The sequence below is a fragment of the Strix aluco genome, chromosome Z (assembly GCF_031877795.1).
Source record: "Strix aluco isolate bStrAlu1 chromosome Z, bStrAlu1.hap1, whole genome shotgun sequence".
Lineage (NCBI taxonomy): Eukaryota > Metazoa > Chordata > Aves > Strigiformes > Strigidae > Strix > Strix aluco.
In genome coordinates, this window is record NC_133971.1 from 36,066,676 (window position 1) to 36,080,887 (window position 14,212).

The following is a 14,212-nucleotide window of genomic DNA, read 5'->3' on the forward strand; positions in this document are numbered from 1 at the left end:
TTAGAGGTCTGTTTTGTGAAAAACACATCTCTAAGTATTTCCACCTCTCAGGGCAAGGAGTTTCTGTATTCCTTGTATCAGAGATGGCAAACCTATTGCACATGTGCCAGAAATAGTATTTGGCTCCCTTGTCAATGCAAAAATGCAGCTCCTGGCAATGCTTGCACTACACCTGGGCAGCAGAAAGAATCATCAGAAAGAATGCAAAGGATTGTAGGGTATTGTAAGAATCAAAAAGAATAGTAGAGCTTTGTTCTTAGTGGATGAGAGGAGGAATGTGCTGCAGTGTAGTTGTAAGGAGCATCTTGAGTGGAATGAAATGGTGCACATCATAAGAAGGTTTTGTTGGTGCTGTGACTACTTACCAGATTGCTATCTGGAGGTAGTTCCTTTGCTGCTGGTGAAAATGAGATGCTGGGGTTGCAGGACTGACTGATACACTACGTGAAGTCACAGTTTATTTCCACCACATGTTCAAATACTAAGAAATTCTGTCAGGTGGTTTGATTAAGATAGCAAACTTTGGTGAAGACACCAAATTAATCACATCAGGCAAGTCCAAAGAGGGCAATAAGGAACATGATGTTTATAATAGATTATACTGTTTGACCCTTCTTTAATCTATGGGTCACGTGAAAATTCAGGAGCAAGACCGACCGGTGGTAGGGGAGTAAGTACATATTCCATACCTCCAGGATGAAGTCAACTGCTCATATTTCTGGTCTGCTGCTTTGTAGAACATTCTACTTGATCCTCTTAAAGAGCTTTAAAGAATCTTAATTTCCTTTTCTTCAGCAAAAAAGACCTGCCCTTTTTCTCTAGCACATAAATGGTAGGTAAGCACATTTGAATGGACACTGTTTTAAGAGTGTTTTAAGAGTGTTTGAGTTACCATGTTTTATTTCATGTCTATTATCGATAGAAATAGGCGTTCAAAAATTCTCATTTGTTTTGGGAATGGATTTGCAGATGCCTGCTTGCTGCTACATACTACTTTTTCTCAGAAACAATTCTTTATGTTGTTTAATCTCAGGGAGTTCTGTAAAGCATGGGGTGGGATGAAGAAGAGCCAACAAACTTCTGGTGGTATGAAAATCAAGTGAGCTCCCCCACTTCAATTCCCCTCTTTTTGTGGTTGGTTGTGGTTTTAATTTATTAAAGATTGTCATAGTGTAAAGGCAGGTGTGAAAAATAGAAATTAATCGTGGGATGTGCACTCATAAGACTACTGCATGAGTTACATTTTAATCCATTATATGTCAGTTCCTATTTTTTCCTTGTTTTTTTCTGTCCTTGTTAGGAATCAAGTTCTAAATTGTATAGTTAACTGTGAATACAGGCATCCTTTGGAAGGATACTGTAGAATCAGATAGCACCACTGGCATTTTACTTTTGGGGCAGTATGGATTTAAAAATAACTCATGTTTTATAGTGTAACTAACTAGTGTCATTTTGACTATGAAAGAATACCATACAGACTGCAAAATGCAGCAGCTGACTTCTATAACATATGGTTTACCTTTTCATGAATTATTTACATAGAACTTCTGTTCATCCTACATCTGAAAATAATTAAAAAATCTAATGAATAGTCATGAGATGAAAGAGGGCAGATTTCTTTTGTTCGTTTTATTTTTTGTGTGTGTTTTTATTTGCGAGGACTAATGAGAATATAACTAGGAGTGTTATTTGTTAAACACGCATATGAGTGCTCAAGTTTAGAAGCATGAGGATTAATAAATTTGAAAAAATCTAAAGAGAAATTTGAGAAAGGTAAATCAAGGAAACCTGTAAATTGTTACTATCACATTTTTAGTGGTGTCTACTTAATTTCTGCTACAAAAAAAGGAAAGTTGGAAGGGAGGGGAGAAAGTTAGGAGTGTTACTACACTTAACTACTTAAGTCAACCTTAACTACTTGGTGGGAAAAAGATGATGAAAGGGAGAGAATAAATATATAAATGTTGAAGTAGAAATTTTGAGGAAAAGTTTAAAAGAAAGAATAATATTTTCACATTTAAGTTGTAATAAAATAATTTCTTAATAAATTCTGTTTCTGCTTAAGATGTCAGGATTTCATTAAAAGTTACTGCTTGGGGGAAAATACTTCAGTTTTTCATCAGTTCTGGTTATTTTGTTTGTGTTCATTTTTATTTTTTTTATGTGTCATATTAGAAGTGTACTACTGCACAGTGAAAGCTTCTGATAAAGAATCTAATGAAGAAAGCACAGAATATAATGTTTATTTGTTACCCTGATCCTTTGGTAGTGGAAACAAAATGCATGTCCCTTCATTGTTGTGGTGCGGAGACTTGAGTTTTTTGTGAAGTGCTTTAGCAGCAAATGACAGAAAAAAGGTGCATTGTTGCATTTCTGTATCATTAGCAGCAGCAGTGAAGGATGTATGTGTCAGCTTTGCATTTCTGCTGGAAAGATTTTTAGGGATATTTTGATAAACTATCAATAGGTATTTGAGGAAACTTCCTGACATGAAATAAAACCTGCTTTTATCTACATTTTATGAACTTGTATAGAGGCAGGTATGCAATACTGATTCAGTAATTCAGTCTGATCAAATTTCAAGCTGCAGAACTATGAACGGAGTTTTTTTTAGTTTTTCCCTCCACCCCAGAAATTTACAGTTGAAGTGGTAGTAGCAGGTACAGGTGTTGTTTCATAGCCCTTTCTGCATGCTTTTTATTTAGTGGATTAAAAAAATCTTTTACTGAAGACTGGAAGTTCAGTGATGATGTTTGCAACATCAAGCAGTCCATAACTTGTGGTAGTTGTGTCTGAACTCATTCTTTTTGGAAGCAGAGTCCTAGCATTAAAGAGTTATGTTTTTGTTGCCACTTTCACTGTTTCCATACAGTAGTATAGTATCTGAATTCTCACTGCATAAAAATTAATTAAAAAACTTTTTGTGTATTTATTCATCTGAAATATTGACATCCTACTACCATGAAAAGACTCTTGAGATGTTCAGAGCTAAGACAAAAAAGGACTGTTTTCCCCCTTCAGTTTTGATCTGTAGTTTTTGTGACTCATTGTGGTGGTTTGACCTTGGCTAAATGCCAGGTGCCCACCAAGTCGCTCTATCACTTCCCCCCCCTTCCCCTTTTTTTCTCAACAGGGCAAAGAGGGGAAAGAAAATAAGATAGGAGAAAAAAAAAAAACAAACAAGCCTTGTGGGTAAAACAAAAGCAGTTTTAATATAAGCAAAGCGAAGCAAAGTTCCGTGCATGGAAGCAAAAAAAGAAAACAGATGTATTCTCTACTTCCCATGAACAGGCGATGTCGGGCCTTCTCAGGAAGCAGGGCTCCAATACGCGTAGTGGTTGCCTCGGAGGACCAAGGGTGACCCCACCCCCTTCCTCCTTTCTCCCAGCTTTATACTGAGCAGACGTCATGTGGTCTGGAATATCCCTTTGGTCAGTTCGGGTCAGCTGTCCTGGTTGTGTCCCCTCCCAAGATCTTGCCCACTCTGTCCCACTGGGGAGGAAAAATGTCGGAAAGGGCCTTGGTGCTGTGTAAGCACTACTCAGCAGTAGCCACAACACCAGTGTGCTATCAACACCCTGCCAGCTCCCAACACCAAACACAGCACCATGAGGGCTGCTATAGGGGAAAACCAATTCTGGCTCAGCCAGACCCAGTACACTCATTTTCTTGTCTTGACTTAGCATGTGATTTTACTTCCTCTGCAGATTGATATGAAGGTATTTAAAAAATAAGTAGTTTTTGCCAATAAACAATTTGATATTATTAGGGAAGGAAAATAAATTGTAGCTAAAGAGATGCCATGGGAAGGGATAAAAATGAATTCTGGAATGACAGTCCTCTTAAATATCAAAGGACCTGCTCCACCAGGTCACAGTGTCTCTTTCTTTGTATGTACTGTTTGTTGCCTGAAGTATTGTGGGCTCCAGCAGTATGTGAGGGATACTCTTTGATTCTTCCCAGCTAAACAAAAAGGTAAAAGCAGATTCCTTTGGTTTTCATTAGAGCAAATTAACTTCTAGAATACAGTTTTCTTTCTTGTATTTTGAAGTTTGTCTATGGAAAAACCTTTGGAAGTGTACCCTAGTTGTCTTAGTTATATGAGTTTTTTTATAATTCTTGAGCACCAAGCTGTCAAAAGTGCATTGAACACTGCTTTTGTCCTGTTGTATTCAAACAAATACAACTGCAGTCAATGCAGAATGTAAATTGAGATTGTTCTTGTGTAGCATTAGCCTGTTTTTCATGCTGTCTAGACAAAAACAGTAGATACTGTGGGAATAGATGAATTCCTGATGAGTGTTTTTATCTGGCGAAGTCTGTCAAAATAAGCTCATGTGGGAGGTTGCCCCATGTGTTGATCAGGTATGGGGTTTTCTTCTGCTGTTTCACTTGTCTACCACAGTAGGGTAGTCTTTTAGGAACACTGCTTGTACTCTCTGCTGTAAGAAATCAGTCTTTATGCTCTTCCTCCTGTTATACAGGTAATTCATAGGCGGAGGAAGCAAAGTGCAAAAACAACTGCACGGGCAAAGGCAGATGATAATTTACTTGTCTGTATCTCAGAAATTCTTCTTTATGACCTTTATTTCTATCCAGTCACGGCTCCCAAGTAATACTCCTAGTTTTTTTCCCTCCATTATAAACATGTGAAATGAGCAGATACGAGAGTAAAAGTTCAATTCATTTAGAGGAAGAGATAAGAGCATACAAAGTGGTACCCAAGAAAAATGCTTTGAAACATAACAGGATTTTTTTCCATGCAGGTATAACTTACCTAAATAATATTCCACAGTTGCTGCAGTAGACAACTTTGTAGACTACTTGGGTGAGTTTGCTGCTTAGTGATTGATGTGATGTATTTACCTTCTGATTGATTTAAAGTCTTAAGTGGGTCAGTTGTGGGGATAAGTAATTAGTGTGTGAGCCTGATTCAGGATAATCTGTCTGATTATCCTGCAAAGTATGCAATGTAAGTAGCTTATTTGAGTTTAAAATTTCATCTCAGCAATATGGAACAAACATTTGAAATATCTAGTTGCACTTTTATACCTTCATGTCTCCATTCATCCTTCAAATTGCTGGAAAACATCCCATTCCAAAGAGGACCGAAAGATCTTTGATTCCACTTCACAAATATACGTATGCTTACCAGTTTCCACACAGTGTATAATGAAACTAAGTAGTAATCCAGTGTAGCTTGAGTACTCAAAAATTAGATGCCTTAAAGAGCTGGAGCTGCACTTTGAGATTGTGAGAGTGTGTATTTGTGAATTTTTAACTGTTGGAGCCAATGGGATCTTTCAGATAGGTAGAATTTCTAAGGGTGTTCTCTTTGTCTTGATAAATGTTAAACAAGTAGTAATGAGCTGTAAGGAAGACTTGAAGGAGTCGCTTACTGGAATTCTGTGAGGACCTGGGAACTGGGAGGTAGGCAAACAGAAGAACTGATGCTTTCCATGGTAATGTGGATTCATACCTTTTTTAAGATGCAACTAAACCATGTCTGCCAGCAACAATTTGGTTTTGTAACTGGAATAATGTATCTGAAGAGCACATATTTTCCTTTTTGAATAGTGAAAATTGAGCCTGGTGTCTGATAAGTTAAAAATATATGAAAGAGGGGAGTCCTTATTTGAGAGGAGGTTTCTTAATTTCATTATCCCTTCCCTAATGTCTGCTGATAACAAACTAGGCTGAGAAGGTTTAAGCACTGGATTATGTGTCTGAGAAAAATTTCTTATAAATTTCTGAATACAAAATTCAGGTTTAGTTTTTCTTTGGAGGAAATGGAAGAATGATTATGAATGTATAATATTAGGCAAACTTTGGCTGAAGTCTGTTCCAAGTGCCAGTGCTGTAGAATGATTTTCTGAAGGGGAGTTAGTTATATTATAAAAAATAAACAAGTAGGCTATAGGTTTTACATTTAAATTACCAATTAAAAACACTGTTTTAAATACAAGGTAGTTTGGGGATTATTTTTTTTTCAATCTGCTTGGCTGGTTGGAATTAATGATGTCTGAGGCAAAAATCCAAGATATGAGAATATTTCTGTATTTTCTTTCACTTTTCTCTCAATATTTGTTCTCATTTTTCCATTCTTTCCAATTCAAATTCACTTTCTTTTTCATTTTTTTAAAGATTACTGATAGAAAGTACATAATTTTATATATTCTTTGAATTCTACTGTGACTGGTATGAGGTACAACAAAGATAATTCTTTTTTCTTGATAAAGTGAAATTTTTAGTGTGTGGAAAATAATATCCTTCATGCCTCCCTATTCTATTTACTAAAAATCAGCTATTCACAGTTACTTATTTCCAATATTTGCTACACAAGTTAGCTGGATTATATTGTTTTTTTCATATGCTGAACTGGTTGCAGGGTTTGTTCTTGCTTGGAAACATTTTCTGCTATGTAGTGTGGTATGGTGGGTTGTTTTATTTTTAAAGAAGTGTTACCATATTTGTGACAGTGTGTGGATAGAAGTAGGTGTCAGAGGGGTAAAATAAATTTACTAAATGTGACGGAACAATGTATAGAAAAGATTTGGAGATGGTGGTAGGAGAAGAAATAGAACAACAAAAATATTTGCAAGGAAGGTGGGAATGTGATGTGTAGGAAAAGTGAAGAGGTCTACACGAGAGACAGACATTCGAAGTAATTTGCAAAAAGTTACAACAAGGGTGTCTGTTAAAATGTAAAAAAAACAAACGAGGGAAAGATACAATCCACACAAAGAAATAGTCATGTATGTTTTTTAATGACTATTTACATAGATACATAGATAAATTTTACTGCACATCTTCAAATATATTTTTCACATGTCTTAATGTCACACTAGTTCAGTAGTGGTTTAATAATAATTCATAAAGAAATTATTTCTGCCATCCTTAGTCTTATAATCATATATGTGAAATTAATGCTTTTTATATGATTTAACTCCAGTAATACTGAAAAAGGTAGTTTATTAGCTATTAAGCTAGCTGTCAAATGTTACAGTATAATACAGCAGAAGGGACAGAGATTTGCTTTGTGCTTGGTAATTTTTTGTGCAGAGTAGAGAGAAGAACATGCATATCTTGAGGAAGAGCTGGTACTCAAACTGCTAGACTCTTAGACTTGCCCCATTCTTCTGTGATGATCATTTTGTGAATAGTCTTCGTGTGCAGTGTGGGTGCACTGGATGCCAGCGCACTGACACTTCAACACGTGGAGCAAGTCCTGCTTACCCCTGCACAGCTTGCTTTGTGTTCAGGCTGCTACCTATAATACCTGTGTTTTTTGGTTTGAGTTACTTTGAGTTTAGTAGTGACATAGTTATGTTTTTGCCCTAATTGTTATATGTAGGTTTAAAATCAGTGGTTGTTGAATATGACTTCAAATGTATTGTTTTCCATGTTTTTTTCTCAGCACATTTTAATTCTTTTTCATGCCTGACAATACATGTAAACTAGATTTAACCCATCTGGAGGTTGAAAACCTGAATGTATGTTAGCACCAGTATTGTAGAATAATCTAAAGGTATATCCTCTTGCCAATAATTTTTTAGGTTTCTGAACACATTTCATTTATCTTGTATATTAAAGGCATTTTTGTCCTGAGATAAAAGTTTCATCTATTTCTTACTACAGTTACAGTGTTACTGTTAGGAAGATGTTTTAGATGAATGCCATTTTGATTTAAGAAGGGAAGGGACAAAACTGTATGTGGAATTAAAACAGACTCCTGGAGAAAAATGCAAAGTTTGTAATACGCATGTAAGAGTGAGGGTGTTTTAAGTATGAATGTCCTAAGAATAGAATGCAAGTATGTAACACAGAAAGTTGAAGTTTTTTTGATGGCAGTGAGATTTTATTATGTGTGGGTACACTAAACTGTTGTCTGTGTTGAACAGAGTTGTATTATTTTCCTTGAGCTACAAATTCAGTTAGATTTAATTCCCTTTTTACAACTATTTTGTATCATAATCTTTTTGGTTGCCTCACTTAATAGTTAATTCTCATTATTTTAATGAATTCTGGAGAATTTTGAACTCTACTTTTTGGCTTTGTTTCTGGTATGCTAAAAGTGCAAGTGAAACAGTATTCTAATGTATTCTTAATCTATAAGCACAAATATAACTTCTGCAAATGACTTTATCTAAGCTTGACTGAATAATTTCTATTTAGTTCTGCATTTATGGGCTCTTTTGTTTAGTAGCAGCAAGATATTCAGTTCCTTGTTTATGTTACTGTGTCATATAGTCATGCGGTTTTGAGTGTGATTAAAGTACTAATGAAATTAAAATAATGATATAAAACTACATATATCAGATTGTTACATTTCATAGGTCTAAAATACACAGTTCTAACATCCAGTACATGCATGTTATTTTGCAATTGCTTTTTGCCTATTAACAGACTTCTTTTTTTTAACTTAGAGAATCACAGGACAGCAGCAGGAAATAAACAACTTAATACAGAGAAAAATTGCTGTCGATGAGGAAAATGCCCATTTGAAGAATGAACTCAGTAACTTGAACCAGAAATTTAAAGATAAAAGCCAAGAACTTAAGGTATATTGACTTGTACATAGTTTCATAAGACTGTAGCTTTGATGTAGTTCTTTAAGCGATGTCAGCCTTTGTGGCACAGAAAGTGACAAGCTTGGAGGAAAAAATTGCCCTAGGCCTTGCTATACCTTACAGTTTTCTCACATACTGACTCCAAAGAATATGCTTTAAAGCCAGGAATCCAAGCTTTATAACTTTCAGATAAATAGTTAATGATGGAAATGGAGCAAAGAAAGTAGGAGTGTGAAGATGTGGCTTCTTGTAATTAGATTCTGATGGGACTGGCATTATTAATTGATAAAGCTGAGGTCTGGGAGGATATGTCTGTGTGGGTCTCAAAAATAGCTGGGGACAGCATCAAAGGCAGCTTGATCAATTAATGGGCTCTTTGCAAATGTGTACTCATCAAAGCTGTCATCCAGCTAAAAAATATGACCCTTCCACCTGCATGAAAGAGGCCAATAAAAGTACACAGGTGACCTTGGCCATCAAATATAGAAGAAGCTGCTGTGAGGGTAAAACTGCACAGTTTATATTTGCTGATTAGTTCTCACTTTTTTTGTTTATCGGCCCTTGTGGTACTGTTCTACAGGACACTGAGGAGTGTGCACAGAAGAAGGAAGAGCAAAACAGGCTGGTTATAAAAAACCTGGAGGAGGAAAATAAGGGATTAAATACATGCTGTGCTGACCTGCTAAATGACCTGGAGAAACTGAGGAAGCAGGAGGCACAGTGGAAAACAGAAAAATCTGGCAATGATACCAGAATAAAGGTATGAAGTGGAATGGACTCCTGGATGTTATTTCAGAATTAACTTCTCCAGACATTTGCACTACAAGTTATTTTCTTTAAATAACAAGTTATATATTCAAATCTACCAGTGGGGACTTGCATTCATTTACATTCCTTCACTTAAGACCCACAGCTTTTTAAAAATTGATGTTGCAAAGCAGGAATCTGACTTCAAATAGTCATCTTAAAATGTAATCATTAAAAAATAAAAGATACTGTATTTTAAGATAAAATATATGTGTGTGTGAAATTATAAAAGCTTAAAAGTATTATAATTCACAATTTTTTTTCTCAATGTGTAATTTACTTACCTATAATTTGGTTGCAATAGACTCGATATTTGTTGTTTTGGAAGAACACTTTAAACTTTTAACTGCAGTTTTGTAATTGTGTCCTAGCCACCAGAGGGCTCTACTCTGTGAGAGGCCTTATTGCATATAATATATTAAAAAGTTATTTTCATTGTTTATGATAAAATGAAAAAGGAAATAATTGAATACGTGATACAGAATATTGTATCTTTTATTTAAATGATACTTTGTCTTGCTTGCTGGTGAAAATTGGCAAGTTCTTTTTAAATTCCTGTAAGAAATAAGTCACAAACATGGTATCAAAGTGTTTGATGGCTGCTTATATACATACCTAATTAGTGGATTCTTTTTATTTACATGGCTAATGAACACTTATAATGCTGTGCCTTTTTACACTATCAAAGTACATGACCTTCTGGTATATTCAGTGTAGTAGTTACCTAATCAACATCTTGCCTAGAAACACCTTTTTTTCTCCACTAACAAATCAGTGGTTTTGGTGACACTTCTGATTGTTGTACTGATGGAAACCCTTTGTGAAGAGCTTCATTCAGATCTGTTAACATGGGAAGTAAAGTTATTGCAAGTTGATGCCTTTGGAGTGGTTACGATGAAAAGATTATAGGATTCCCAGGACAACAAATGGTTTGTTGATACTTGGGGGAGAAAATTTAGTGTGTACTAAACTGATTTAATAATTATCAAATTGTCAAAAGTAGTTCTTGTAATATTGGATAAATTAGTGAAAATCATTGTTATCCACACCTTCAGTGAAACCAATCAGAATAATTGTTAGTGTATCTGTCTTCCTGGCTGATAAGGCATGCTGAAGAGAGAAAGGTGTGTCACAGCCATGTGAGTCCAGGGGTTGGAATAAGCAGTTTCAGTGTTTCACAGTGGGGTCACAAGCAGATCAGGGTGGTGCCTAGAGCATGACAGAGGTAACTTCTTGATATGGGTATTCCCTGAGCCAATTAGGAATGACACAGCTGGATCTGCTGTTCACAGACAAGGAAGAACTGATTAAAGAAATAACAGTCAATGGCAGCCTTGCCTATAGTGACCATGAAACTGTGAAGACCAAGATCCTGAGAAGATGAAGGGAGAAGTAGCACAGTACAGATCTGGAATTAAGGAGGAGAGTCTTCAGTTTGTACAGGACAATGTATCAGGAGACCAGCTTGGCTAAACAGAATTAATCGCTAAACTCCAGTGTAGGGTGAGGGTGGAAAGCAGTATTCAGGAAGTGTAAACAGTGAAAGCTACAAAGGAGGAGTTCAGAAACATTGTCTGGGCGCTCAAGGATGGTGATGACCCACCTACAGTTGTGACTTGCAAGTGATGATAGGTATGACAAGAGTTTCTTGCACTTCTTTAGTAGTAAAAGGCTGAACAAAGGAAATGAGGGCCTGTTGCTGAAAGGGAAGGATGAATTAGTGACAGCAGGTAATAGGTACAGCAGAAGTACTGAATGTCACCTTTGCCTCAGTCTTCTCCAGCAAGGTTCCCCCCAAGCTTTTGTGCCTAGAGACAGACTTCAAGGAGAAGTACTAAGTATGGATGAGTTGGGAGATACCCGAGAGAACCTGACACATCCATTGGACCAGCTGAACTGCATCCAGGGGTACTGAGAGAGTTGACTCATGTCACTGTCAGGCTGCTGCCTATCATATCTCTGAAGACCAGAGATCAGGTGCAGTCCTTGATCACAGAATCACAGAATCATCTAGGTTGGAAAGGACCTTGAAGATCATCTAGTTCAACCGTTAACCTAGCACTGATGAAAAGGGTAATCCAAGAACAGAGGTTGGTTGGCCTCACTTCAGTCCCTGGGAAAATCACAAAGAAAGTAATCTTGGAAGTAATTTCTGGGCACATAATGGAGAAGGTGACTAGACATAATCATGGATTTACCAAGGGTGAATTATTCCTGAGGTACCAGATCGTCATTTGTGATAAAATGATTGAGTCTGTGGACAAGAGAAGAGCTTGGATGTGATTGACCTTGACTTTAGCAAGATTTTTGACACTGTCTTGCTGTATTCTTGTACCCAGGTTAGGATGTTACAGCTGGATAGGTGGACAACAACATGTTTAAAAGAACTATTTGGATTTTTGAGCTCAGAGTTGTGGTTAATGGGTTGTACTCTGCCTGTAGGCTGGTAAGAAGTGGTGTACTGCAGGATCTATCCTGGACCTGTTTTGTTTAAGATATTTATCAGTGACCTCGAAGAGGGGACAGCGGCATGCTCATCAAGTTTGCAGATGACACCAAAGGGGAAGTGAATGTGCTTGAGGGCTCTGCTGCGATCTAGGGGGACCTTGACAGAAGTGGGCCAACATGAGCCTGAACTGTGACAAATGATGAACCAGGGCTAGGGAACAGCTCTGGGGGCCAGCCCTGTGCACCCAGGCAGCAGTGAGGGCCAGCAGTGCCTAGAGAGGCATGAGCAGGGCATGGCCCCAAGAGCCAGGGGTGGAATCAATACCTTTGGCTTAGTACTCTAGATACTGACATTTTTGTGTGCACTACAAGAAGGACACAATAAACCGACTGAAGGTGAGACAGTGGGGCCTGAGACCTTGTCTTGCAAGGAGAGGCTGTAGGGTGGGCTGGTTCAGGCTGGAGGAACAGTGGCTCTGGGGCTGGGGTCATCCAACAGCACTTCTGGCACCAACAGGAGGGGGTGGAGAAGATGCAGCCAGGCTCTTCATCTTCACAGCTTTGTGTGGCAGAAGGGTGAGAGACAGCACAAGCTGAAGCACAAAAAGCTGAGACTGGAGGTAAGGAGAAGCCTCTTCTCCAGGAGGACAGCCCAGGAATGCAGCTGGGGTACATGGAGGTTGGGTCATCTCCATCCTTAAGAGATTTCAACCACTGACTTTGTAGAGCCCTGAGCAGCCTGATTGGACCCTCTGGTTCAACCTGCTTTAGGCAGGGGCTGTGACTGGAGAGGTCTCCAGGTCTCTGCCAGTCTGCATGTGTCCATGAGTCTGATGCCCCAGCTTCTGCCTTTTTTTTTTCTTTGCCTTCTGTGATGTTAGACAAGTGACTATACACCTTTGCTAGTGGACAGAGCTAGGTAAAGTTGGTTATCTCACAAGACTGTTGCAGGGATTGAGAAGCATATTAACAATAGTATCTGCAAGAGATACTATTGATCTCTAGGAAGTAGTAATATGTTATCTCATTGTTTTTTATCAATATTTTGTAAAAACAGTTATTTTTGTAGTTCATAACTGTTTTTAGATATACTCTTCCTATAAATATTTCCTTGAAAATTTAAGTTTCAGTTTGAATTAATTTCTCTCTCTGTTCCTGACATTCCCCATTTCCATTACTCAACACTCGAGAATCCATATTGGATTGACTCTTAACAGGATGCTTATAAACAATAAAGAATAATAATTTCCTTATTCACAGAGGCCAAATACGACTTTATCACACTACACTATACTGGGCTGCAGATGATGTTCTAATATGCACCCCAATATAACATGTCCCTGAAATGCTTTTAAAAAGTAATTTATGAGCAAATTCAATAACGGAATTGTACTGTTCTCAAGTAGTTGTAAAAATACTTAAGGATAAAAATAATTTGAATTCAGAAATGATATCTCCTTCTGAAAGTCACTTCTGCCTCTCAGCCTTGAGTCTGGGAATTTTGTACATGTTTTTGTACATGTTTTTTTATCTATATCTGTAGATGAATAAAGTGAAACCTCATCAACCTTAGTGTTAATTCACAGTGAGTCCATAATCTATGCACAACTATGCTGCCTCATGCCTTCTCTGTGTTATGCTTTTCATGTTTGAAGTTCTTTTAAATTCACCTTTTATCTGTTTTTTTTTTTCCGAGTTTTTAGTTCTTGGGCTTGAAATGATCAAAATATTCCTATAATATTTTTCCTTAAATTATTATTCAATTCTGTTATTCTATTCTTATTCTATTATGCTATTTATCTTAATTTCATTTTAGTTGGGATCACCACTTTTCATGGCTAGAAATAATGACTAGACTTATTTTTTGTGCTTCACTTTCAGTACTGTTATAAAGAGGCATCTTTTACTGTCTTGTATTTTTCTTAAAATATGTATTCTCTTTCTCATATAACTGAATTATTAGATGTTTTGACTTACTGTGTTTTAAATAGCACTTACTTTGCTTTAACATGTTTTAAAAGATTGAATTCTAAACAGTCTGTATGTACAATTGAAATTAGCTTTAATTTGAAAATCAAGATTGGGAGAATTAGTATTTAGAAAATTTTCAGTCTGTTTATGCAGTGAAACTACCTTCTTGGCTAAAATGCAACGTAATAAATTCCACATGATTTTAAAAAAAACAGATGTACTCAGAAATTGAGTGTAAAAGACTATAGGTTATTTCATAATCTTAGATTTCTGACTTGGGTACAAAAGCTCTACTAAATGCCTCAATATATGATATTTCAGTATACAAGCTATTTGTATAACTAGTCCCTTCTTGCTCCTATTTTCACATTTTGCCCTTTCAGTAATGCTTCCAGAAAAAAAATTAAGGCTTCAAA

At 36.8% G+C, this 14,212-nt stretch overlaps 1 protein-coding gene across 1 annotated transcript in view; it reads left to right on the top strand.

Annotated features, from left to right (window-relative positions):
- CNTLN (centlein) overlaps positions 1–14,212 on the top strand; it is a 205,359-nt gene that overhangs the window by 38,728 nt on the left and 152,419 nt on the right. Inside the window, exons 4-5 of the mRNA XM_074812180.1 lie at positions 8,427–8,561; positions 9,151–9,330. Of these exons, the coding sequence (XP_074668281.1) occupies positions 8,427–8,561; positions 9,151–9,330 (315 nt within the window). The remainder of the gene's footprint in view (positions 1–8,426; positions 8,562–9,150; positions 9,331–14,212) is intronic.